The 25,620-nt window shown below is 41.1% G+C and overlaps 2 protein-coding genes and 1 long non-coding RNA gene across 7 annotated transcripts in view; 2 read left to right on the top strand and 1 right to left on the bottom strand.

Annotated features, from left to right (window-relative positions):
- The window catches only part of LOC119567156, a 32,265-nt gene extending 31,228 nt beyond the window's left edge, over positions 1–1,037 (bottom strand). For both annotated transcript variants that reach the window (XR_005226971.1, XR_005226970.1), the window contains exon 1: positions 508–1,037. This is a non-coding gene — a long non-coding RNA (uncharacterized LOC119567156). The remainder of the gene's footprint in view (positions 1–507) is intronic.
- The window catches only part of GSPT1 (G1 to S phase transition 1), a 40,219-nt gene extending 36,441 nt beyond the window's left edge, over positions 1–3,778 (top strand). For all 3 annotated transcript variants that reach the window (XM_037910073.2, XM_037910074.2, XM_043523237.1), the window contains exon 15: positions 1,032–3,778. In XM_037910073.2, coding sequence (XP_037766001.1) covers positions 1,032–1,084 — 53 coding nt within the window. In that variant the 3' untranslated portion in view covers positions 1,085–3,778. The remainder of the gene's footprint in view (positions 1–1,031) is intronic.
- Positions 3,779–16,845: 13,067 nt separating this feature from the next.
- On the top strand, positions 16,846–25,155 carry RSL1D1 (ribosomal L1 domain containing 1). 2 transcript variants are annotated; one of them, XM_027820639.3, is made up of 9 exons: positions 16,846–16,999; positions 17,538–17,677; positions 18,717–18,855; positions 19,796–19,944; positions 20,036–20,137; positions 21,208–21,301; positions 21,392–21,520; positions 23,063–23,266; positions 24,587–25,155. In XM_027820639.3, the coding sequence occupies exons 1-9, from the start codon at positions 16,964–16,966 to the stop codon at positions 24,932–24,934; spliced, it is 1,341 nt and encodes a 446-aa protein (XP_027676440.2). In that variant the 5' UTR covers positions 16,846–16,963; the 3' UTR covers positions 24,935–25,155. The 2 variants fall into 2 exon arrangements, with proteins under 2 accessions (XP_027676440.2, XP_043379173.1); XM_043523238.1 differs by having other exon boundaries at positions 23,063–23,287.
- The last annotated feature ends 465 nt before the right edge of the window (positions 25,156–25,620 follow it).

Raw genomic sequence — 25,620 nt, 5'->3', positions numbered from 1 at the left:
GGTCAGCGTACTTAAAGGGGCAATGCATATCTTTCTCACACACACTCTGTGTGTCTGTCTCTCTACTATGCTGTATTTCCTCCTTCCATTTGTGCTGCCCTTATATAAATAGTATTCTATTATTGTTTAATAATTGTGATTAATCACACTTTTTTTACGCATGATTAATCACAATCAGTTTTGTTAAGTGTGATTAATTTTTTTAAGCACTTGAAGCCCTAATAATATTCTGCAAACTTTGCTGGACTCAGACACTGAAAAGTATTTCCCTTTTCCCCAGCCCCAGTTTTTCTGTGCCAATAACTGGGTATTGAATACCTGCACACAAAGTTTCTCGTGACATCTCCGTCAAGTAAAAATGACTTAAGATTACGTTATTTAAATCCATTTAGCTTGAAGCAGGTGTTTCTGGTAAAGCAGAGTACAGGAGCTAACTGATACTCCAGCTGCTAGCTGAACTTCAAACAAGAAGGAAAAGGTGGTATTCCCAAATAACTTTTCACTAACTTGACAAAACATGCCTTTTGGTGACAAAATATTATGACTTGATGCAATCTTTGTTTTGCCATTCATTCTCGACTTCCGGCTGTATGCATCCATAACAAAACTTATGGAATTACTTCCTGAAATAACATGCTTTTGCTCCTTAAGAGCTGTCGCTTAATGATTACTTAAATTCTTCCATGTACTCCCTTGTCCTAGAATGTAACTTGCACGAATGGTGTCTTCAACCTGTACAATTTGGAAAAGCATAACTTAAAGCACTTATGATGAAGCATCTCTTAGCAAGCAAAAATTCAAATGAATGTAGAACAATTTGTATCTACATTGATCTCTCCTGTGAGAGAGTGGCACTTTTGCTCCCATTAACACACTATTGTACTCTTGTCATGAAAAATAATTTCCTCTAATATATAATTATCTCTGACACCATGAGGAATCTGTATGTTTTAGAAGCTTTCACACTTCTAGATGTAAGTGCATTATTCACCAATAAAGACCTAACACAAGCATCTTTCTCCTTGGTTTAGGTAAGACCATTGCAATTGGAAAAGTTCTGAAACTGGTTCCAGAGAAGGACTAAGCATTTTTCTTGACGACCCTGCACAATACTGTGAGGAAAATTGACTCTGCAAAAGCCTACTTCACACCGCCTTCTTATTTTCTGCCCATTGATAAACTTCTCCCCATATTTTGCAAAGACAAATTTCACAGCAAAGGTCCACATTATGTCAGCTTTCTCATATTGAGAGCTCTGCTATGCCACTGTTGAATTTCCCAAAAAGAGTTTTTTTTCTCTCAAATTCTGCTTCCTTGCAAAGATTCGGCAATAGCTTTGTAAGTGATGTGGACATAATTGCCTATAATTATGAAAATCTAAAGGATTTTTAATGTTTAATTTCCCCTGGCATATTAAGACATCTTTTTTCCAGGCAGATCACTCAGTGTGTGAGTGTGTGTACACATGTTACAAAGACAACTACCATGTTAATAAACTATTCAATTTGAAATCCTTTTTGGTATTGGAATTGCTTTTGAATAATGTTTTTTATCCAGATGTAACACTGTTGCATTAGCTTTTTAACTTTCCAAGTATTCTAAATGTTCGATTACTTGGAGATTTCTAAACTCCTCAGAGGCTCTCTCCCTCCTCGCCCCCCCCCCCCCTCAGTTTTAAATGAGGTAATTAGACAATTGACCAAGTTTATATAAAAGGAACATTTTGCCCCATCCTAATGGTGTTTAATGCATTCTTTAAATTCAATACCTTTCCGCAAATGTGGCACTACTTTATTAGCTTTACATTGGTTTATATCTACAGCAAACCTAAGTCAACTTAACATAATTTCGTAGACACAGTAAGTTGGTTTTGAATGCTAGAACTACATACTATGTCTTTACAAAAAGTACAGCATAATCAAATTTTTACCTTCAGAAAATGCTAACAACCAGTAAATCAATGGAAGTTGCAAAAACATGGTAATTGTGGCAATAATGCCTGCATTGGTATTTATAAGAGCTAGATTTTGTCTGAAAAGTGGGCCAGTTAAAAAAAAGTGACAGTTCTACAAGTTACTTAGTTCATTCTCTGTTAGAAGGCTGGATAATCCTTGCTGTTTTAAAGATCTTTCTGAATTGAAGGAGAGAGACTATTTAAGACCCTAAGTGTTTTCACATATTGAAATTTAGGAGGTGCAGAATCAAGTACAGTCTGTAAATTTTTGCATATCAAGCCAATTTAAGCTTGTGTAGACTGGTGAAGAGCTTTCTTTAGAAAGTAAAGCCATAACCAGTTTCAAATTAAGCTTCCTCAATACAACTTGAAGGAGCTAAATACTAAAACCCTACGTAGTTGTAGGTGAAAGTGGACTATCTCCTGTTGCCATCCTGGTTCAAACAATAACAAAGAGGGTGAATGGGAAATGAGAGAAATAAAGTATTAATGGAAATCTTCATTATTAGATTAAAGGATTAACTTCAGAGTTTCTTCAGAATACTTTTCCTTAAACTAAATATTTTGCAATTGTAAAATGAAATAGTGGTGACCCTTGCCTTCCCTGGAAGTTGACAGTCACATGACTGTTTCAGTTTACAGAACTCAAAATTTTAAAGAGTTTTATCCTTCTTGTTTCTTTGTAACTGTGGAATTCCCATTCATTTCACTTAAGGCTACATTGTATGGACAGCACAAGTTATTGTCCTTCAGTTTCATATGATTACACTTGTAGCTACCGTAATGCATGAAATTTAAATAAATTTTATTAAGTCTGCAAATCTCTGGGCTTTTATTTTTCTGGGAAATCTGAGAGCTTTAGACAAAATATAAACAAACACCTTCCCTCCCCTCCCATCCCCCCCAACTAAGTGAACAAAAGCAAATCACAGACACTTGGATCTTAAACTGGTATAAAAATTAGTCAAGGAAATTCTTGCAAAGCTCTTTGTTTTTCTGATTTGACTAAAAATTCTCAAGTACGTAAATTGACTCCCGAAATATTTATGCTTTTGAAATTCTCACCTTATTAAAACTGTCTTTGGGGAGTGACAGTTCAGGGAGGACCTAATGTAAAGTTTTATGCTTTTTTATTTAAAGCATTTAAATGCAACTGAAGCACTAAATACCTGAATTATCACTTTTGAGCTAACTTATAATGAGGACTTAAATTGATTAGTTTGATCATGGATTGAAAACAGATTCATCACTGAAGCCTGAAAATCAACTGATGGACGGAAATTTAACAGGTACATGGAACTGTAAAGGATAATATATTCCATCGTAAATCTAGTACATTTGAATCCTATTAACATAAATCCAATTAAAACTGCCTTGTATGTTAAGGGAAACTGAATTAAGATTGAAGTGCATTAACAATATGTTGAATCATAGGTTGTAGATCCTGTTAAAGCAATACAAAAATTTGATAAGGTTGTAAGGTGTTCTGTTTGAATATTTTACAACCTTTAAGCATATTAATAGCAAAATGCAAAGTGAAAGTATAGGGCATTTGGCTTCATTTTTAGGTATAAGAGCTAAATATGTCTATATACCGTTATCCTATTTTGACCGTTGACTTTTTTTGAATCTTCCTCAAATTGCATAAGTTTAATGTACTCCATTAAGTCTTCGTACCACATTATTATTGTTAGTGCAGTTTTTACTACAATTGACGGCTGAATTTAGATGATTAAGGAAAAAGGAATGGTGCAGCTGCTTTGTTTTGAAAAAAGTACTACTTGCTAATAAGTTCCTCAATGTAATAAACTTTTTTAAACAGTTGTCATTTTGAATCCTTATTTCCTTCTGTCAAGACACATGGCATACTACTTTGAAGATGAAAGAAATAAAGGATTTATCCAGCCATAAGAGGAAAAAATGTGAACTAAGATGTGAAAGGTTGAACTGAGTGTAAGGAAATGATGTATCAACAGATAAATAGATTATACTGACCTTACATGATTTAGATCTTTTGTTATTGAACTGAAAGCCTTGATAATATATGTAATGATTAAATGCAAAAAATCTTTATATGGAGTAGCAGAGTCCTGATTATTCTGTACAATGAAAAGTGATAGTTCATTCTTTCCTGCTAGTTATAAGAGGAAACAAACACCACATAAAATAGGGCTTTGGGCATGCTAATCATCCACCTAACTGGGAGTATGCCATATTCCTTTGGTCATATTTGCAGATAGGCAGAAACCCTATACATTTGCTGGCACCAGTTTCCTGATGCATACTTATGCTAATTGTTAACTTCAGTGGCACTAGCCATCCACTGGGGATAGTTCTTTGGAAAACTAGCTGCTTTATTAAATTTATTCCAGAAGGATCTTTGCTGGTGATATGGCTTGAAGTACAGATTTTTCAGTGGCACAAGATGCCCAGTGAAAACTGCTTAATGAATAATCTCTGCCACAAACTCATTAAATATTATGGTCACTATGAGAAATATAGCCTTCATGAGAGGTCTGTATGTCCTCAGACATTGGGTATTTTTAGATGGTGAACAATTCCAGGAGTCTGAATAAATGTTAGCCTTTTTTGTGTTGCTAGTGCAGAATGTTTAGATAATGTGCTGAAACCTGAGCAAATGGAGTTTTCTCCATATAAGACTTCATGGCTTTTTCTCACCCAAGAAACTTGCTCAGTCAGCAAGTCAATAGACTGAATCTGCTTCTTTACAAACCCCATGTGGGATCCGTAAGGAAAAGTATACCAACAAAGTTAGTTCTTAGATAGCTATTGATCATAAGGAAAGTGGTAGGTTTTCAATTTACGTCAGTGTGGTATAGAGCTCGGTTATCAAGTCAGTTTATTTCCCCCTGTGGAGAAGAGTTATCACTGGTTCTAATCTTAATATCCCACAAAGATAACTTCTGACTAGGCTGATATATATGCTGGAGAACCTTGAGCTCTGGGTATAATAGCCTTTGTCTTCTCTTGTTAAAAAATTTCGTATTAACTCTTTGACTCCTGTCCCACCATTAGTTGGATTTCTGTTGCCAAAAAATCTGCTTGGCAGAGTGGAAGAAAGCATGGCTTCTCCAATTCTTTGAGGGCGGCTCAAGATACTGCATACAAAAGCTCTTCCAAGAAGTATTAGGATTTGATTAAACCACCCTCAGGTGATCAAGTTTTTTTAACCTATCCCTGTAGGGCAATCTAAAGAAAAACATGGAGAATTAAGCCGATGAAAGTTACTTCTGCTCACCTCAAAACACTATATGATCACCGCCTGCCTACAGAGTGCTTGTAGTTCAGTTCCCTGGATAACAGAACTCTATGGAATAGGGGACAGGACAGAAAACCTTCCACATCCACCACTACACTTCTTTTAGATATTTGTTCTTCCAAATTTTCTGGTTGGTTGAGTTGCATTGAATAACTTACACATTGATTGCTATAGAAGGCTCTGAATTTGTTCTTCAATGGTGTCATGTAAATGGGGGCGGGGTGGGGAGAACCTGGCTTCTACACAGTGTATAAAGGCCTGAAAGAATTTTTCTAAAGTACTTTCTTTTTTAATATTAGTAAGTCAGATCTTGCTTGTACTGCTCATCTAGAGAAACTATGGACCACTGCAGAACTAACAGTTTGTTACTGGCAGTTACTTACGGTAGTGCCGAGGCCCCAATCACAATGGGGTCCCATGGTATTGAATACTGTACAATTACAGAAGTAGGGATGGTTCCTCTCTTGGGGAATGAGTAGCTAGGAAGTAAAACCTAATTACTCAAGGGAAATAACTATTATTCATACTGTGGTAGTGTCTAGATGGCACAATCAAGACACTCCAGTGTGGTAGGCACTGTATAAATACGTTGTAAGAGTCAGCTGCTGTCTAACAAGCTTAGACATTGATTTCAATATGGGAAGTAACAAGTATATAGGGGAGAGGAAAAGGTGGAAGGAAATGAAAGCTTAAACAAGAATAGGCCTTTGGAAATGCTATGGAGGAAGTAATAGTAACCAGAAGGATTTGGCCACGTCACGGGTGTGTAGGGTAAGAAAGAACAGAGTGTAACATGACACCAATGTTGAGTGACAGGGAACATGATGGCATTAACAGCAAGAGAAGGGGGCGAGGGTTTGGAAGGAAAAGTGAGAAGTTTTGTACCAGATGAAGTTTGATGAAGATATTTAGGGAGCATCAGAGACAGGTCAAGATGCTGAATTGGATAGGAGGAAGTAAGTCAGCGGTATGTAATGTGAACAGAGACCACTGTGAAAACAAAACAAAAAAAACTAAAACACCTAAATTGGAAGAACAGGTGTTCTAGTTAAAAATTAACCACATATGTCCCTTTAAGGGCTGAATGCACAATCCAATTCTCTTGATCCTCCACCACAACTTCTAGCAAAAACAGAGAAGAACGGTCTTTAATCCTACAATTTCCAAGATAAACTAAAGCACTATTGTTTTCATAGAATCACAGAACTGGAAGGAACCACGAGAGGTCATCTAGTGAAGTCCCCTGCACTCAAGGCAGGACTAAGTATTATATAGACCATCCCTGACAGGTGTTTATCCAACCTGCTCTTAAAAATCCCCAATGATGGAGATTCCACCACCTCCCTAGGCAATTTATTCCAGTGCTTAATCACTCTGACAGTTAGGAAGTTTTTCCTAATGTCCAACCTAAACCGTCCTTGCTGCAATTTAAAAGTTTTGAAAACCTTTTCAGGTCTTCATATGTCAAGAAGAAAGGCACTGACTGGAACCGGTTTTTCCATTGCACGTCACTTCTAATAATGGCTTTGGTAACAATAAAAAGAGCAATCAGATTTTTTCCCCTCATATTTAGAAGTGCTGGCTTGAGGCTCCAAATACCAATTAAAAAAAAAATCTGCTTTTGGTTTCCTGCCATCAACACTAGTCCACAGGAAGGTTAACCCCAGCCTGTGTCAATGACAATATGCACACTACTTATAAATGACTACAAAAACTATTTGTAACTTGGATCATAATAAATAGGACCCTACCAAATTCATAGTCCCTTTTGGTCAATTTCACAATCATGGGATTTTAAAAACTAAATTTCATGGTTTCAGATATTTAAATTGTAAATGTCATGATGGTGTAACCCTGGGGGTATGGACCCAAAAGCGGGGGGGGGGGGGTCACCCTTACTTCTGCATTGCTGCCTTCAGAGCTGGGCAGTTGGTGGCTGGACGCCCAGCTCGGAAGGCTGCACTGCCTCCAGCAGCAGCACAGAAGTAAGGAGGTAGCATTACCATACCATGCCACCGAGCTGGGTGACCGGCCAGCAGCTTTCGCTCTACAGCCACTCAGCTCTGAAATCTGGTCTCCCCTACAACAGCCAGATTTCATGGGGAAGATAAGACTTCATGGTCTGTGACACATTTTTCATGGCTGTGAATTTGGTAGGGCCCTAATACTAAAGTTTGACATCTTCCCTTGTGTTTAAAGCATTTGTTTTTAATTTTTACTTTGTGTGTAAATGTCCATAATCTTTACCTCTAACTTGATTATTCTTATTTGCATTTATCAGATCCCTGTTCTTGGGGAGAGGAAGAGTGTAGTCTAAGATTACACAGAAAATATATAACTAATGAATGTACTCTTGGAACAACAGCAAAATTTTCCAATGTCTCCAATAATAGTTTCCTTGGGTATTCCTCCTCAAAATGTTTTTTCTTACATTTCTGCTTATTTTCCTTCTACAATTTAAGGCAAGTAGTACATATGTCCTGATAACATACGGGTTTCGGAAGTTTGCCACCAATGAAAAATGACCTAGTCTGGGGAAATAAAAACACTTCTCAAAAAAATCTGGACTTCTTAGGGAGTAGTGAAGAAAAATCTAATTTTATATTTTTAGCTCTAGCTCTGTTTGCAAAAATCAAAGACCTGCTAGATATAGCAGAAAATTTTAGTGCTCCTTGTATGCTCATTTCAAAGAAATATTAAGTAAAAAATAAGGGAGGTCTAAAAGCACTGGTTTAGATGACAAAAGCTGGAACACTACGCAGTTTTGTCATTCCAGGAATCACCACATTATGGGTATGGATTGTAGCTGGGTAAAAATATACGGAAAGTTTTCACTTGTGTGTATGAGAAAAAAAAATTGTGAAGATAAAATTACTATGCTATAATTTATCCTTTAACTTTACATCATGTTCAGAATGAATGAAAATGACATTCAATTTTATTATTGGAAGCAATTATGCAGTGTGAACTTTCTAAATCAAAACTAATCATGTAAACATTTAACTCCACTGTAGATAGTGTTTAAAACACATTTGTTCATTTACCTGTGCCCGAAGGCTAAACTGGGTTCTTGATCAAATGATATTCCCATTAGTCACATGGTTTTAAGACAGAAATTGACTATCAATTAATTAGCTAAATTTTTTTCTAATTTGTTTCATTCAAACCACACAGAGGCATTGGAGAAGGTTAGAATTCCGTTTCTAATAATTACATCTTTCATCCTTCAGTAAAAACAGACTTTACAGCAACTGATGACTTCTGAAGCTCCTCCTTATTCTATTTCTAGTCTTGGAACAAATATGGCACCAAATCAACTAGATTAAAACTGGCTCTTTCCAGCTCTATAAACCAAAATCATTACAAATTGTTCACAAATGGTGACCTACTTTATATTCAAATTGTTCACAAGTTGTTCCCTAGTTTATATTCTACTTTTTTCCAACCGCTGGTTTGCTGACTTAGAACCGCAGAAAAACTAAGCTTTTCGTTTTGGTATGTACTACCCACACATTGACTCAGAAGAGCAGTTTTTATTTGACAGCCACAGTCATAGACAATCCTTCCATTGAGGAGACTGACTCAGGCCATGTCTATGCTACAGCTACTTCAGCTGTGCTATTGTAACATACATAGATAAAGGGGTTTTTCTGTTGTGATTATTCCACCTCCCTGAGATGCAGTAGCTAGGTCAAGGAAATTTTTCATAGCCTTGAGTGACTTACCTAGATGGATTTAATTTGTAAGTTAGATCAGGCCTCAATGTTCTAACTTCCATTATTATCGTCCCTCTATCCCCGTCTTTCTGTATGTCCAGTATCTGAAACAGGAGCCTTAAGAATGGGCATAGTTGGGGGGGGGGACATGATGGGTGTTGCCCCCTCCCCCAACTGCAAGGCATGGGCAGGCCTGCAATTTGCCCTCACATGTGGCCCTGTTGGCCTGGCTGACCCCCCCTCCCCTCCCCCCCAATATAGAAATAAAACTTAAGGTCTCTGTATCTTATCTTCTTTCTCTCCGAAGATCCCTAAAACACACACGTTCTTTGTTGTCACCTGTTTTGCTACCATTTTCACTTTGCAGAGCCTCTACGGGTGTGAGGTTAGCACTTCAGATTTTGTGACCATCAGTTCACTAGCACTAAATCCACTTAAAGAAATGCTGATCTCCCCATCCTAATGCATCACAGCAATGGGCTTTTGGGACCACCCCTCTGTGCTGTGACACTGCCCTCTATCTGCAAGCTCTAAAAAGCTTTCTCTGATTTTAGCATAAGCTTCCTTGTCCCACACCTGCTGTGCCAGGGATGCACCAACAGGTAGAAGAAACATGTTCTAGCTATGTTGTTTAGGCCTCACCATCTAAAAGCTATCCTACCACACTGCTAGCAGATGTGCAGGGGTGAAACATGTAGTAACATATATAGATTTCAGCAACCCTCAACTGCCTTGCTAGTCTACTCCAATCTCTTACCTAGAGGAAAGTTTGAAATCACCATTAACCACTCCACTTTGTTACCCCGTAGATCAGGTGATGGCAAACTTTTTGGCATGCGGGCCACATTGGGGAATAGAAATTGTATGTCAGGCCATGAATGCTCACAAAATTGGGGCTGGAGTGCAGGAAGAGGTGAGGGCTCTGGGGTGAGGCTGGGGATGAGGAGTGTGGAGTGTAGGAGGGAGCTCTGGGCTGGGAGCAAGGGGTTTGGTGGGTGGGAGGGGGATCAGAGCTGGGGCAGGGGATTGGGGCATGGGGAGAGGCTTAGGGGTGCAGGCTCTGAGCAGCACGTACCTCAAGTGATTCCCAGAAGCAGTGGCATGTCCCTTCTCCGGTTCCTGTGTGGCCAGGCGGCTCTCCACACTGCCCCATACGCAGGCACTGCCCCTGCAGCTCCCATTGGAGCGCTTAGGAGCCAGAGTGGGGCCGTGCCACGGCTTCCGGGAATCGCATGGAGCAGCCCCGACCCTGCACCCTGGCTGAAGCGCCAGAGCAGGGCCCAGCTGGGTGGTGCGGCCCCGGGTCCTGTGCCCCGGCTGGAGTGCCAGAGCGGAGCTGCACCGCGTGGTGTAGCCCCTGACCCAGAGCCTTGGTTGGAGTGCCGCAGCACGGCAAGCCCCAGACCCTGCTCCCCAGCGGGAGCTCGCAAGCCGGCTCGCGGGCTGAATTCAGCGTACGGGCCGTAGTTTGCCCACTCCTGCAGTAGATGCTAGAGCCAGCTATCTGAAATCGCTACATGGAGCGTGTCAGAGACCAGAGTATTTTAATCTTTGTATCCTGTTGGTACTGGCACATCAGCAGAGCAACAAACCGGAGAAGGAGATCTCACAGAAGGGCGTGAGGGCAGGGCTGAAAGGCAGAGGGAATAAAATAAAGGGGGGAAATGAGCAGAACTACCAACTCCAGCTATTCAAGCATGGCCTCCCTGCTGCCTTTATTTCTGTACCTGCTACAAGCACTGCAGCTGAAGAGTGAGAGGGTTAGAGCAGAAATGCATTTTGGGCCTTGCCTGTCCTTACAGACCATGTTGTTCAGAAACCCCTCACATGACATCCCCTCTCACCTCCCACACACCCTAATTGACATGTAACACTACATAGCGCTAACCCTTTAAAAAAAAAAAAAAAAACCTCCATCCCCCAACATACAGATTTGTTACATTTGTTTCTCTCCATCAGGTCTCATCCTGGTTTCCAAAGGTAAAATCCATATAGCTCTAGCCCTGTCACCCTAGTACTGTATTCTTAGGCCAGGTATTCGGTTTCTCATGGATACAGTCCCCTGATTTTCCCTGTATTTCTTCACGTTACCCATTTTCTCTTATTGTGTTAATAGGTATTTCAGCGTCTAGAATAGACTGGAACAGTCCTCCTTGTATCCCTTTGCAGAGGGGGAGAAGTATACAATAATAGTAGAGCGGTCAAATGATTAAAAAAATTAATCATGATTAATCGCACTATTAAACAAGAGAATACCATTTAAATAAATATTTTGGATGTTTTCCAAATTTTCAAATATATTGATTTCAATTACAACATAAAATACCAAGTGTACAGTGCTCACTTTATATTTATTTTTTATTACAAATATTTGCACTATAAAAAACAAAAGAAATAGTACTTTTCAATTCACCTAATACAAGTACTGTAGTTCAATTTCTTTATCATGAAAGTTGAACTTAAAAATGAAGAATTATGTACAAAAAATAACTGCATTCAAAAATATAACAATGTAAAACTTTACACCTACAAGTCTACTCAGTCCTACTTTTTGTTCAACTAATTGCTCAGATGAACAATTTTGTTTACATTTGCAGGAGATAATGCTGCCTGCTTCTCGTTCACGTCACCTGAAAGTGAGAACAGATGTTCGCATTGCACTATTGTAGCCAGCGTCACAAGATATTTACCTGCCAGATGTGCTAAAGATTCATATGTCCCTTCAACCACCATTCCAGAGGACATGCGTCCATGCTGATGACAGATTCTGCTTGATAACAATCCAAAGCAGTGAAGACCAACTCATGTTCATTTTCATCATCTGAGTCAAATGCCACAAGTGGAAGTTTGAGTTTCTTTTTTGGTGGTTCAGGTTCTGTAGTTTCCGCATCGGAGTGTTACTCTTTTGAGGCTTCTGAAAGCATGCTCACACCTCATCCCTCTCAGATTTTGGAAGGCACTTCAGATTCTTAAACCTTGGGTCGAGTGCTGTAGTTATCTTTATAAATCTCACATTGGTACCTTCTTTTCATTTTGTCAAGTCTGCAGTGAAAGTGTTCATGTGCTGAGCCATCATCCAAGACTACTAGAACATGAAATATATGGCAGAATGCTGGTAAAATAGAGTCGGAGACATACAATTCTCCCGCAAGGAGTTCAGTCACAAATTTAATTAATGCATTATTTTTTTAACAAGTGTCATCAGCATGGAAGCATTTCCTCTGGAATGGTGACCAAAGCATGAAGGGGCATACAAATGCTTAGCATATCTGGCACATAGATACCTTGCAATGCTTGCTACAAAAGTGCCATGCAAATGCCTGTTCTCACTTTCAGGTGACACTGTAAATATCCTGTAAAGAAGTGCAGTTATGTAACAAAAAAAAAAAAAATCTACATTTGTAAGTTGCACTTTCACGATAAAGAGATTGCACTACAGTACTTGTATGAGGTGAATTGAAAAATACTGGTCTTTTGTTTATTTCTACAGTGCAAATATTTGTAATAAAAATAATATAAGGTGAGTACTGTACACTTTGTATTCTATGTTGTAACTGAAATCAATATATTTGAAAATGTAACAAAACATCCAAAAATATTTCATAAATTTAAATTGGTATTCTATTGTGCAACAGTGTGATTAAAAGTGCGATTAATCACGATTAATTTTTTTGAGTTAATTGCGTGAGTTAACTGTGATTAATCAACAGCCCTAAATAATAGGGGAACTAATTAAGAAAGAATGCCCCCATGATAGGATGCCTGAATATACACACATCAAAGTTTAAATCTAGTGCTCAGAGTAGGAAACCAGGTGTCAGGCCTGCTAGATTTTATTCCTGAGTATTTGTTTTGGGCAAGTTGACACTGGTGAGTCTGGCATTGTCTACATATGCAACTACAGGTGAGTCGCATCATACATGCAAACTTTCGCAAATTCAACTATATGTGCTCGGCAAAAAAAAAAGAAAAACAACAAGATACCTGTAAATAGTGTGGGCGATTCCGCCCACCCTTCCACTCAATGAGCGTATGCCCCAGAGTGAGTGTGAGATGTGAATCTGCTGTTCCCTCAGTCAGTCTCAGTTCCCGTGTGCCTCTCATAGTGTGAACAACTCGCCACGCTGAGTGTGATTCTAGTGTTTAAAGATACTGTACATATTTTTCGTACAACATGGCCCCTAAACACAAGCCAACTACTTCATCTGACGCTCAACTGAAGAAACAGCGATCTGTTCCAACGCTGGAGGAAAAACTGCCTGTGTTGGATTTATTGAGAGACGGTATGTCGGTCTCCAACGTGGCGCATAAATATGGCCACAACGAGTCTAGCATCCGTGCCATCAAGATTCGAGAGAGATAAATTTGTCAAGCCGCGGCATCAAGTGCTCCAATAACTGCTAAGGTGACGAGCCAGGTGCATGATAAGACTTCAGTGAAGACTGAAAAGGCATTAAATTTATAGCTGGAAGACATGAACCGTAAACGTGTGCCTATCAATGGCAACACGTTGCGAGAAAAGGCTCTTAGCCTCTACGCGCTGTTCAAACCTCCCGCCGAAGAGGGACAGCCTTCTGATGAGAAGGAATTCAAAGCCAGCCAAGGTTGGCTTAACAGTTTTAGGAACTGCTTCAACCTCAAAAACGTGCAGACTACTGGTGAAGTTGCATCTGCCAATGAAGAGGCAGCAAAAGCCTACCCCGAACAATTACAGAAAATCATAGAAGAAAAGGGCTATCTTCTGGAACAAGTTTTTAATGCTGAGAGTGGGCTCTTCTGGAAAAAAAATGCCCAACCGCACTTACACTTCGAAATCAGAAAGACAAGCCCCTGGCGTCAAAGCAGCTAAAGACCGTGTGACTGTGATTTGTGGCAATGCGGCTGGGCATTTAATAAATCCAGGCTTGCTCTACAGGGCTGCAAATCCCCATGCCCTAAAAGGCAAGAACAAAAATCTCCTGCCTGTATTCTGACAATCAAATAAAAGGGTTTGGGTGAGGGCAGCATTATTTCTGAATTGGTTCCAAAAGTGTTTCATTCCAGAGGTCAAGCAGTACCTCGAAGAGAAAGGACTTGACTTTAAAGTGTTGCTGCTCGTAGACAATGCTCCTGGCCACCCTGCTGTACTCCGGTTTGCACATAACGACACTGAAGTCGTCTTTCTCCCCCCCCCCCCCCACCTCCATCCTCTCAAACAAGGCGTGATTCGCTATTTCGAGGCCACATACACGAGGCTTACGTTCTCACGGATACGTAGCACTATGGATGCTCATCCCAATCTTAATGTGATGGAGTGTTGGAAGTCCTTCATCATTGCCGATTGCATCACTTATATTAAACAGGCAATCAAGTCTGAAACAGTCAATGCACGTTGGTGAAACCTATGGAAAGAATGTGTGAATGATTTTAAGGGTTTCCCAACCATTGACAAAGAAGTGAAATGCATTGTTCAGCTGGCCAGGCAAGTGGGTGGTGATGGCTTCGTCAACATCCTCGAGGAAGAAATTGAAGAATTAATTGAAGGCCATAGAGAAACATTGACTAACGAAGAGTTAGAGGAACTGATAAAATCATCTACAGAAGACGAAGATGATGACGATGAACAGGAAGAGCCAGCAAGTTAGAATCTTCATAAATTTGCTGAAGTGTTCCAAGCAGCGAAACACTTGAATGATTTAATTTCTGAATATGATCCCTCTATGGAAAGAAGCCTCAAAATCACACGTAGTATTATGGATGATTTGAGACCGTATCAAGAAATGTTTGAGCAGTTCAAGAGACAACAGTGACCGTTGCCAATCACCATGTTTTTCAAGGAAAAACAACCAGCAGCAGATGAGCCTACACAATCAACTTCTCAAGCTGAACCAAAGCCAACCACTTCGTCTACGACTCGCTCTCCATCACCCAAGCTCTCCGTCACCTCCGTCATCTGGATCAACATCAAGCCCTGATGACCCCCTGTAAGTACCCCCTGTAATTAAAAATACAGTACTGTAAAATTATATTTTGCATATGTACTTTTTATTATACACTGTACATTACTGTATACATTATACATTTATATATATATTACTGTACAGGGTTGTATACACAAAACCATGTACAGCATACTGTACTTTATGGGCGATTTAAGGGATTTTCAAGGGTAATTTTGACTATACGCGATTTTCGCCTTACGCGCTGACTTTAGAACCTAACCTACGCGTAAGATGTGACTCCACTGTATAGCAACTGCCAGCAACACTACAGCTGCAGTGTGGCTGAGCCATTATCATAAACAGGGCTCTGGTATTTCTACTACTGCGTCATGCAAACCTGGTCAAAACTGCAAGTAAAAACAGCTGAACCCTGCAGCATACTAGACTTTCATTTAGAAATTTCCCATCACTAGACAGCTACTGGTAGAGCTGCCCTGATGCTATTATGGTAGGAAGCCAGGGTCATGACAGATGCCCCCACCGGACCCCCATCCCCCTTGTTTCCACAGCTCCTTTCCCTTCCTTGTATCCCCAGTCTCCCTGGGCACATAGCCCCTCCCTTCCTGGATCCCTACTCTCCCTGTACCTGGAGCTCCCTCCTATTCGGCGCCCCCCCGCTTCCTATGCCAACAACTCCTCCCCACCACCAGCAACCATCCTCCCTGTACCTGCAGCCCCTTCCCCATCAGAGCGCCCTTTCCCTGTGCCCACAGCTCCCTCCCCATTTGGACCCTGCACTCTCCCTATGCCCTCAGCTCCTCCCCCGCACCTTCACACCTCCCTGTGTGCCCATAGCTCCCACCCCCTCAGCACTCTCCCCCACCCCGTGCCCGCAGCTCCCCTCCATCCTCGGAGTCCTCCCATCCCCCTTGGCCCTGCCCGACTCAGAGCGATCTCCTCCCCCGCAACTCCGTACCACCCCTAAGCAATCTCCCCCAGTACCCACAGCTCCCTCCCCAGCTCAGAGCGATCTCCCCCCACATAGCGATCTCCCCCTGCTGTGCCCGCAGCTCCCTCACCCCCTCAGAGCGATCTCCTCCCCCACCCGTGTCCGCAGCTCCCCCCCTCCCCTCAGAGTGATCTCACCCCCGGGTGCCTGCAGCTCCCTCCCCGCCTCAGAGCGATCTCCTCCCCCCACGCGTGCCCACAGCTCCCTCCCCCCTCAGAACGATCTCCCCCCCCCGTGCCCGCAGCTACCTCCCCTCCTCAGAGCGATCTCCCCCACCCGTGCCCGCAGCTCCCTCCCCCCTCAGAGCGATCTCCTCCTCCCCGCGTGCCCGCAGCTCCCTCCCACCCCAGAGTGATCTCCTGCCCCGCGCGTGCCCGCAGCTCCCTTCCCCCCCTCAGAGCGATCTCCTCCCCCGCCCGTGTCCGCAGCGCCCTCCCTCCCCTCAGAGCGATCTCCCCCCACCGTGCCCGCAGCTGCCTCCCCCCTCAGAGCGATCTCCTTCCCCACCCGTGTCCGCAGCTCCCTCCCTCCCCTCAGAGCGATCTCCTCCGCCACACGTGCCCACAGCTCCCTCCCCCCTCAGAACGATCTCCCCCCCGCGTGCCCGCAGCTCCCTCCCCGCCTCAGAGCGATCTCCTCCCCCGCCCGTGTCCGCAGCTCCCTTCCGCCCCCCATGCCAACAGCGCCCTCCCTCCCCTCAGAGCGATCTCCTCCCCGCGTGCCCGCAGCTCCCTCCCCGCCTCAGAGCGATCTCCTCCGCCACCCGTGTCCGCAGCTCCCTTCCGCCCCCACCATGCCAACAGCTCCCTCCCTCCCCTCAGAGCGATTTCCTCCCCCTACCTCAGACCGCCCCGCAAGGCCCGCAGCTCCCTCCCTCAGACCGCCCTCCCCTCCTCTCCTCTCCTCCCCTCCGAGGAGCGCCAAGCAAAAAGACTCAGTCAGTCATCGCACCGCCCAGAACTTGCGGTCGCTGTTTACGTCATCACGGGGCGCCGCGCAGATGGGTCTGCGCGTGCGTGGGCGCGCGCGCAGGGACCGGCGGACGTCCACACACGTGTCGGTCCGCGGTGGGGACTCGGGAGCATGGCGGCGCCGGGCCAGAAGCTGGATCACACACAGGTACCGGCGGCTGTTCGGCCAAGCGGGGCTTGACTCGCGTGTCGCGGAGGCCCGAATCGCTGCAGAGATTTTTCACGGCGGGCGGGCTCGGGGCCTCGTGCCGAGGAGATCCTGAGCCCTCTACCGCGGGTGGCCGGGCAGCTCCTCCGCCTGAGCCCTCCCCTGGCACTCCGCTTAGGCGCTGGGGACGAGAGGGAGGTTGGGGCTCCGCGCTCGCACGGCTTCGGCTGTTGCTGTATCAGGGGTCGATGCATGGGATGCGGGAGGCGACAGGGCTTGGAACCGCGTCCCTGGGGTAGAAGCAATTCCGCAGTGACTTGTGCTATATCTAGGGGGAACATCAGTGCAGGCAAACTGAACACATTTTACCTGTAAAGCTGAATCTCCCTTCTGGTGAGGGGAGAGAGCACACTGGCCTGCCAGGCAGTCCTAACCATAGAGCCTGTGTCTGCCAATAACTCACTTCGATTGACACTAATAGGAGAACTCAGGCCTGGCCTTAACATTAATTTACCTTGCTGTTTCTCTACCCTTCCAGGTTAAAAAGGCAGTGCAGGCCTTGCTTGCATACACAAAGACTAAAGATAACACAGATGAACTGCTTTTGAATGAGAATGAGAATGTATACTTAATGGTGACAGTATGGAAAATCCCACCACAAGAACAAGTTATCAAAATGTAAGAATTCTTATACTTCTGTTTTTCCTCAAAGGCTCTGATTTTCTGTATTCCGTAATAGATACTTTTCATCTGCTGTGGCATGCAGTGGACTGAACTTACATTCATTGCTGGTATCCCCACAAGACCACCATGTTTTAAAAAATCATTTTATTGGTTTCAATAATTGTCAGTAGCATCAAAAGTTTGGAGCACTGACTGAATATGCATGGCAGTTTCCATCATATCTGATATGAGTCAGATATATAAAGGATCAGATCCTTCATACTTTACTCACTTGAAGTCACTTAGATTAGTTACATAAATAAAACAAGATTTAGGCCTATAATCTCTGTATCTAGTACACCAGTCCTCTTGGTTTCTGAGCAGTTGGTATCTGTTTTTAAGCATTCTTCTCAGTTCAGGAAATAACACTAAATGTTTTTTCAGTGCTATTATAAATCGCTAAAAGATTCCTACTTTCTTTTGTGCCATTGATTGGTAGACGTGAGACCCAAATTTTATTTTGAGCCACAATGATGCTGCATGAGAAGTTACGGATCTATCTACTAATCACCCCAGTCCATCAAAGACTTCAACATATGCTTATCTTTATACTTTTTTAGTAGTCCTAATGGGGTATGTGGGATTACTCATTACTTAAGCATGTGAGGGTATGTCTACATTTAAAACGCTACAGATGCAGTGCTTCAGTGTAGACACCAACTACGCCAATGAGAGGAATTCTCCCATCACTGTAGGTAATACACCTGCCTTAGAGGCAGTAGCTAGGTCAACGGGAAGAATTCTTACATCAACCTACTGTGGTCTATACCAGGGTAAGGTTGGTATAGCTACTTCTCTCAGGCAGATGTAGCTATACTGATGTAAAATTGTAGAATTGAGCAGGCCTAAGTCACTGAAGGATTGGGGCCTAAGGTCTTTCTGCACTACTCATAACTCTAGTGATTTTGAACTTCTCTGTAGGCCTAACTTTGGAAAGGGAGATTTGTATTCCTTCTCTGAATGCTTCCCCCCCTTTCTAACCCTCTTGTTATAGACCACTTCCTCACGGTATTCGACCAGAAACATCTGAAGTTTGCCTCTTCACAAAAGATGAACCTGAATTATCTGCAGAACAGACCGAAAACTTGTACAAGAAACTGTTGATCCAGAATGGGATCACAAGTATCAGCCAGGTAAGGAAGACATTGGAATATGATATGGGACAATAATGTCTTGTCTTTTTCTCCTTAAAACTTCAAAAGAAGAAAAACGTGTGTGATTTCTAATGCAAAATATTAACTTAATTCAGATGGTTCAAAATTTAGGACTTCTAATCAAATTTCTCCAACTTATCAAACTTTCAAAACTTCAAAATTTACCCAAATGAGTAAAATTGTCATTGCTTTCAGTATTATGCAAGCAAAATATATCAGAGCACACTTATTAATTAATAGCTTCTTTTGCCTCATTTTCAACATGCTCTTAGTTTACAATAATTTGAAAATAGTTTTTAAAGCGTTTTTAGAAACCTTTTTTCAGTGTCTGCCAGTCTGGTTTCAACATTAACTGTCATATGACTTAAATAAGATAATCTTTCATAAATGGAAAATTGAATACTCTTTAACATGTTTATTTACTACACAAACTTATATAGTGTTTGACGTGTGAATTGTTAAGCAGAGTTTGTTTACACAAGCTGAAAAAATTCACAGTTCTCCCATTCTCAGCTGTGTTGGCTCCTATGTCCTATTAGGAATAAAAAGCAGTCTAAATTTGTTTTTTGAAATGGGTAGTTTTGGATTGATTATGTGTGACCATATGTACTTCAGCTACCATTTGATGGTTATATTTTTTTTATTGATATCTAACATCTGTATTGTTTTGATTTTTTTAAAAAGAAAGCTATTACCTGTTTTTTTTTAAACTAAAAAAGCATTGTGCATTCTTCAGTTGGTCTTATTTGTATAAATAATGTGTCACTATTTTAAATAAAGTAGAGAAGACAACAGAGTGCATTTTAATGTGGAAGTCTTAATGGATTGGCAGTCATGCCATTCAGTTGTATATAAGCATAGAAGTATTCCATTCATTCTTGCAAGGGAATTTAATCCTAACATTACTTTCAAATTACAGATCATCTCATATAAAACTCTCAAAAAAGAATACAAACCATTTGAAGCAAAGCGTCGTCTCCTGAACAGATTTAACCTCTTCCTGGCCGATGATCGAATTAGAAGGCTTTTGCCCTCACATATAGGGAAACACTTTTATCAAAGCAAAAAGTAAGTCTGTAGCTAATGCATGTTTATACCATATTGTCCTGGGAAGCTGAATTGTTCTTAGTGAATTGTTTTTTTCCTTTTCTGTTTTTAGGGCACCTTTATCTGTAAACCTGAAAGCCAAGAATCTAGCTAAGGAACTAAACAAACATATCCAGGGAACTATACTTCCAGTTACCAACAAGGGGTGTTGTTAGTAAGTATTGATTTTTAGCTTGTGCTTCACTTGAAGGATAGTATTGTGATCCTAACAGTACTGTCAGGATACAATACTAAATTAATTTAATTTTATTTACTTTCCCTCTAGTAGGGCTTTGAATAAAGTGAGGTACAGGTTCACCAAAATGCACAGTACTTGCAGTAGACTTTGGTTTATACAGAGAGACTGGGGTTTGTTTTTTTTAATAGAAACTTTGACAAGGGAGATAGCTTTTTGACCTCTTCACTGTAACTGTTCAAAAAAAAAAAACAACCCGGAGATGACATCATAGCCCTAATCATCACAATGCATTAAACATTAGTGTTAATCTCCCATCCTGCTGAATTTTTATGTGGCCTAATAGATTGCATAGGGTTATTTACTATCATTAATAACAAATCAGTTTACCAGGACACTCTATTGTACGAGGTCTTGTTTCTGTAAATCAGTGATAACTGCCATATTAATACACAATCCTCTTTTTTGTATTTTAAATCTTTATTTTATGATGGGAATAACACTTATTAGCTATTCTAATGATGTACATAGGTAGCTTGAAGATTTATGGGTAAAATTTTCAAAAGCTCCTAATGGACTTGCGAGCCTAGATCCCATTGAAAGTCAACAGGCCTTAGGAAACTAAGTCACTTAGTTTTGAAAACGTTACCCTTATGACTGTTGAGAGACAACAACTTGTTTTTACGAATTGAAGTATCTTTTTCTTAAGATTTCCCCACCTTTGTTTATTTTATTTTTAAAGACTTCTATAACTTCTTTAGGCATGATTAGTTCCTGCTACAAATATATGTATTCTTTAAAGATTTAATAGCATCTTGCAAAACAAAAACTAAAAACAAGTGTCCAAATACTGAAAAGGCTAGTATAAAATAGTAGTTACAATAGATCTTATTTCCCTGTGAAGTCCAGCATTCTTTTTTTTTTTTAATTAAGATCATTGTGAATAGACAGTACTCATAGTCAATTTTTTGGTATGCCTAAAAGCAAGTGGTTCAGTCAGAAGGTCTGTTTTACTGTAGGATAAACAGCACACCTCTCTTTTCTTTCAGTACAGCACGTATAGGTCACACTGGAATGAAAGCTGATGAGTTATTAGAAAATGTCACTGTTGCTTCTGAGGTGATTTCCAATAAGTTGCCAAAGGTACTATCACATGATTAAATTAGAATGTGAAGTGGACTTGATTAAGCATTTCTTTGTTTATATTTACTCTTCTCTTCTTAATTATTGCAGAATTGGAAAAATATTAAAGTTCTTCACCTCAAAACATTGAAATCTGTTGCTCTCCCAATCTTCAATTCATACATCTGCAATTTAGATGAGCTTGACAAGCAGCCATCTCTCCATCAAAAGGGAGTACAGGTAAAAACTTCCTACTAACTTCTTTACAGAATAACTTTCCATAAGGTGGTGCTATAACTGGCTATATGGTTACCTTTATGGGCAGGCAAGGGGCGGACCCCCGACATGGCGCCCGATGGGCTGGTGCCACGCAGCCCTCTCAAACCCCGGCTCGATTGGGGGTGGCGGAGGGAAGATAGTAGCCCCTAGTGAGTCGGGACTGGGAAATACAGAGGCCGCTCCCTGGGGGCTATCCTCTAGGAGTGAGGAGATGACGGCCCCAGGGGTGGCAATGATATCACGGGAGGTGGAGGGGACAGGGACGGGATTGACATCAGGGGCAGGGCAGGGATCCAGAGTGGGAGCAAGGCAGAGGTTGGGTGCAGAGTCAGGGAGAGGGGCAAAGGCAGGATCCTGGGCCCCAGTAGCCAGGCCGCTGGGAAATGGCCCCTCTCGATCGAGCTCTGGGAGCGGGGGATGGGGAAGGGGGCCCTCCGTGATGCTGGGCTCCAGCACCACGGCCGCCGTAGTTGGATATTTGCCAGACATCTAGGTGCAGTACACAGGCAGCAGTACACAAGTGATGTTGAACTGTTCTCACCCAGCACTTGTTAGCATGACTGCATGCTTTTACAACAGTGCATGGTAATAGGAAACCACTGTTTCTACTTGAAGTAGTGGCAAGTTGAAAATGTAATCCTATAGTGTTGCTAGTCTCCTCCCTTAAAATGGTAGAGGATGGGATTCCCTCACTTTTCTATATCCTTATTTCTAACTTGAGATCTGGTCGTCTTCATGGACCAGCCAGGTTATGCGGCTTCAGTTATTTTTATAAGGAAAATACAAAAGATGAAAATAAATACTTAATCGTATTAATTAAATTCATGTACAGCTCAGGAGGATGCATCAATTACTCATCAGCTCAACTATGACTTCAATATTGTTTGGGTTATTTTAATTTTTTTTGTCTTATTTGGATGTTGTTTCATCAATTTAATCCACTTGAAGAGTGTCAGCTATTTTGTTACATTGAATTCTACAGTTGATTTCCCTGTACTTAAAATAGTTGATTTTTGCTTAATTGCTCACAGCTCTACACTTTGAACTTGTCAATTTTGATGTTAGCATAACTTCTATACAGGAGGAGGAAGAATTTTTTAAAATGTAGATATAATAATAATCCACTAAACCATGTAATTTATTTATAGTAATACAATATATATTAGTCCATGTATGTCATTCATACAGGATTACGATGCCTTTAGCAAGTTCTCTAAAAGTAAAACTCGGCATTGTTTCCTCCTTGCCTGTTGCCAAATCTGAACTGCTGAATAGCAAGATGCATGGTAACATTGCTTATAAAATTGCTGTTACCGAAGAATTGTAATTAGTGTTGGTTTAAAAGTTAACACTCTTTCAAGATCTTCAGTTTCAGAAGTTCTGCAATAGTGAACTACTCATTCTTGCCTTTGTAGTAAAATAGATCAGTATATTTGTAATATTGCGTTGGACTGTGGTGGAGGGGTGATGTGTAACTGAAGATGTTTTGATTCTTCCTGTAAGAAAAAGAAAGGAAAGAAAAGAAAACCGAAGGCAGCCACAGAACAGACTTCAACTAAGGCCAAAGTGACAGCTGAAAAGAAGAACAACAATGCTACTACCAAAGACCTTGAGATGGAACAAAAGAGAAAAGCAGAAACCTTGGCAGTCACAGAACCAGATGAGGATGATGGAGAAATTCCACAACTTGTTCCTATTCAAACAGAAGTCAGTATAGCTGGGAAGGAGGTAATTCTATTTAAGAACAAGTTTGTGAAATCTAGAGTTTAGCTTTAACTTAATGAAGATTTTGAATATGGACGAAGTCTACCTTTAGCAAAGAAAAAGCTTGAGACAGGCTAATGGAAACAGTGAGCAAGTTAAACCATTGGTATGTCTAACCTAATGCTTGCAGGGCAGTATGTTTTAATACACTTGGAGTGCAACATGTATTCCTGGGGATATCACAAGAGCAAGGGATTCTTTTCTCTTGGGATTTTTTTACAAGCCTCTTACAGACAGACAGGAAGTTATTTATTTATTTATTTTAACAATAGCATTTCTGACTAGCACAAATAATAGGTTCTCTCTTAGAGAGAACAATGGCTTCTGGAGTGAAATTTTATCTGCTGTTTGCACTCCAGGTGTCCAAAATCTTAATTAGATTGGTCAACTCATTTTCCACATGTCTGCTATTTGGAAAGATGAAAACTATGCACTCTGTAAATGGATATTCTGCCCATGTGTGTCTTATGTATCATTTCATCAAACTGTTTTACATCAGTATGTTGGAAATGGACTGGTTGCCATAGATAATCATAGCTGCCTGATTGCAATTCATTCCCTTACTCTCACTTTTGAGATAAAACAGCTTTGAGACAAGTTATGAATCAAATACATCTCTTTAAATATGCCTCCTTTTGCCCGAGTGGAGGTCACTATTTAGGGGAGAGGTAACGTCAAATCTTTTGTGGACTAATACATATAATTTACGCTTCTGATAGCAACAAAATAGGAGAACCGAAGGCTATTAAAAATTGAAAGCCTTGCTGGACTCTTCATACTGATCAAGTCATTACTGGGAATGGAAATACTCAGAATCATATAATTAAAATTTCTTCAAAACTATCAAGTTAACCATGCTCAGTTTGCAGACATTTCTAGCAAGTCTGTCTTAAATATCCAATGGAGAGAAAATGAATGAACATAAGTTACAAAGTTGTTCTAAAATGAAAAATAGTCATCTTGGATTTTTTATTTAAGCACAACCTTTCAACTACTCAGTATGTTTTCCTTAAGTCTGTTCTCTTTCTGTACAGTATCAGTGAAAATATTTTTTCTTGGACCCTTTTGTGATTGAGTTGGTTTCTGTTTACCCTCGCACAGCCTACCTGAAATACAACTAATTGAGTTAGAGCAGAGAATATTCTATTCAGTAGATGGCACTGATCTTTAGTGCTAATGTTTTTATCAATCTTGTCTTGCAAAACAATTACGATGTGTCCTTTGTTGTAAGATGACACTTTTTTCTCCATGTCTTAAATACAGAAAACTGAACCAAATCAGACTCCAGAAAAAAGTGTAAACATGATCAGAAAACCTAAGACACCACTTGGTAAGAGAAAGACATCGTTGGCTCCGGAGACTCCAAAAACGAAACTGAAATTGGCTGAAAATGAGACAGATTTGCCAACACCAGCTCAACAGAAACAACCCAAGAAGCCCAGGATCCCAAAGGAAGTAGTAAAGGATAAGGAGCTGAAAAAGACTCCCAAAAAACCAGCAGCAAAATCCTTTGTGACACCTCATGGGGGCAAGCTTGTAAAATCAGCCAAGAAAGCTCCCAAAACACCAAAACAGATTCCCAAGAAAATGAAAGTCCCGCAATCAGCCTGAACGCTGTCAGTTATATTATTGCTTTATCCTATGAAGTGAACGATTAAACGTATTTGCTTTGCTTAAAAAGAAAAAAATCACTAAATTAGAGAAAACAGCTTTATTAAAAGAAAGCCTAAGCATAGGGAGCTGTCTTTACCAAGGTTTATAATTGCCTATCAGTGTTTCCTACCAGTAGCAGTGGGGCTAGGTGACATGTAAATAAACCTTTTTCTAACTTGGTCGTTTCTATATTTCTTTGTGTCAATCCCCAGGCTGTATTATTTCCTTTGCCTATGCTAAAAAAATCACTTCAATGCTTTATTTAGTTAAGTGGATGCTCTAAACAAGAGTTGTCTCCTTTTAACAACACAGAAGGGAGAGAAAAGAGAGGATAGTAAAGATGATGTAAATACAGCTTTTGTTGTTGCTCTCATGATAGAGGGAGGCTGGTCAATGATAAACATGCTGTGGATACTAGCTCACCTCTGGGACAACGTCTGCTTGATCGGGTCAGGTCCCCCTCCTTTACTGGTCCTTGTGATCAAGGAAAATATGTCACACTTTCAATAGCAGGCCCTTGTTTCTAATCTGAAGCAACTAGGGCTGTTCATTAATCACAGTTAACTCACAATTGTTAGGGGGCTTATTCCTTCACCCATTTACTTCCCTGGTCCTTCTCGCATGAACAGAGAGCAACAATACCT

This window comes from Chelonia mydas, chromosome 10 (assembly GCF_015237465.2).
Source record: "Chelonia mydas isolate rCheMyd1 chromosome 10, rCheMyd1.pri.v2, whole genome shotgun sequence".
NCBI lineage: Eukaryota > Metazoa > Chordata > Testudines > Cheloniidae > Chelonia > Chelonia mydas.
This window is presented reverse-complemented; position numbering and strand designations above follow the sequence as displayed.

What these genes read in the sequence shown, in the direction of transcription:
- RSL1D1 (XM_043523238.1), top strand. Translation starts at nt 16,964, where the DNA reads ATGGCGGCGCCGGGCCAGAAGCTGGATCACACACAG. An exon ending in GGATCACAAGTATCAGCCAG is followed by an intron (nt 18,856 to 19,795) that starts GTAAGGAAGACA and finishes TTCAAATTACAG; the next exon opens with ATCATCTCATATAAAACTCT. An exon ending in TCCATCAAAAGGGAGTACAG is followed by an intron (nt 21,521 to 23,062) that starts GTAAAAACTTCC and finishes TCTTCCTGTAAG; the next exon opens with AAAAAGAAAGGAAAGAAAAG.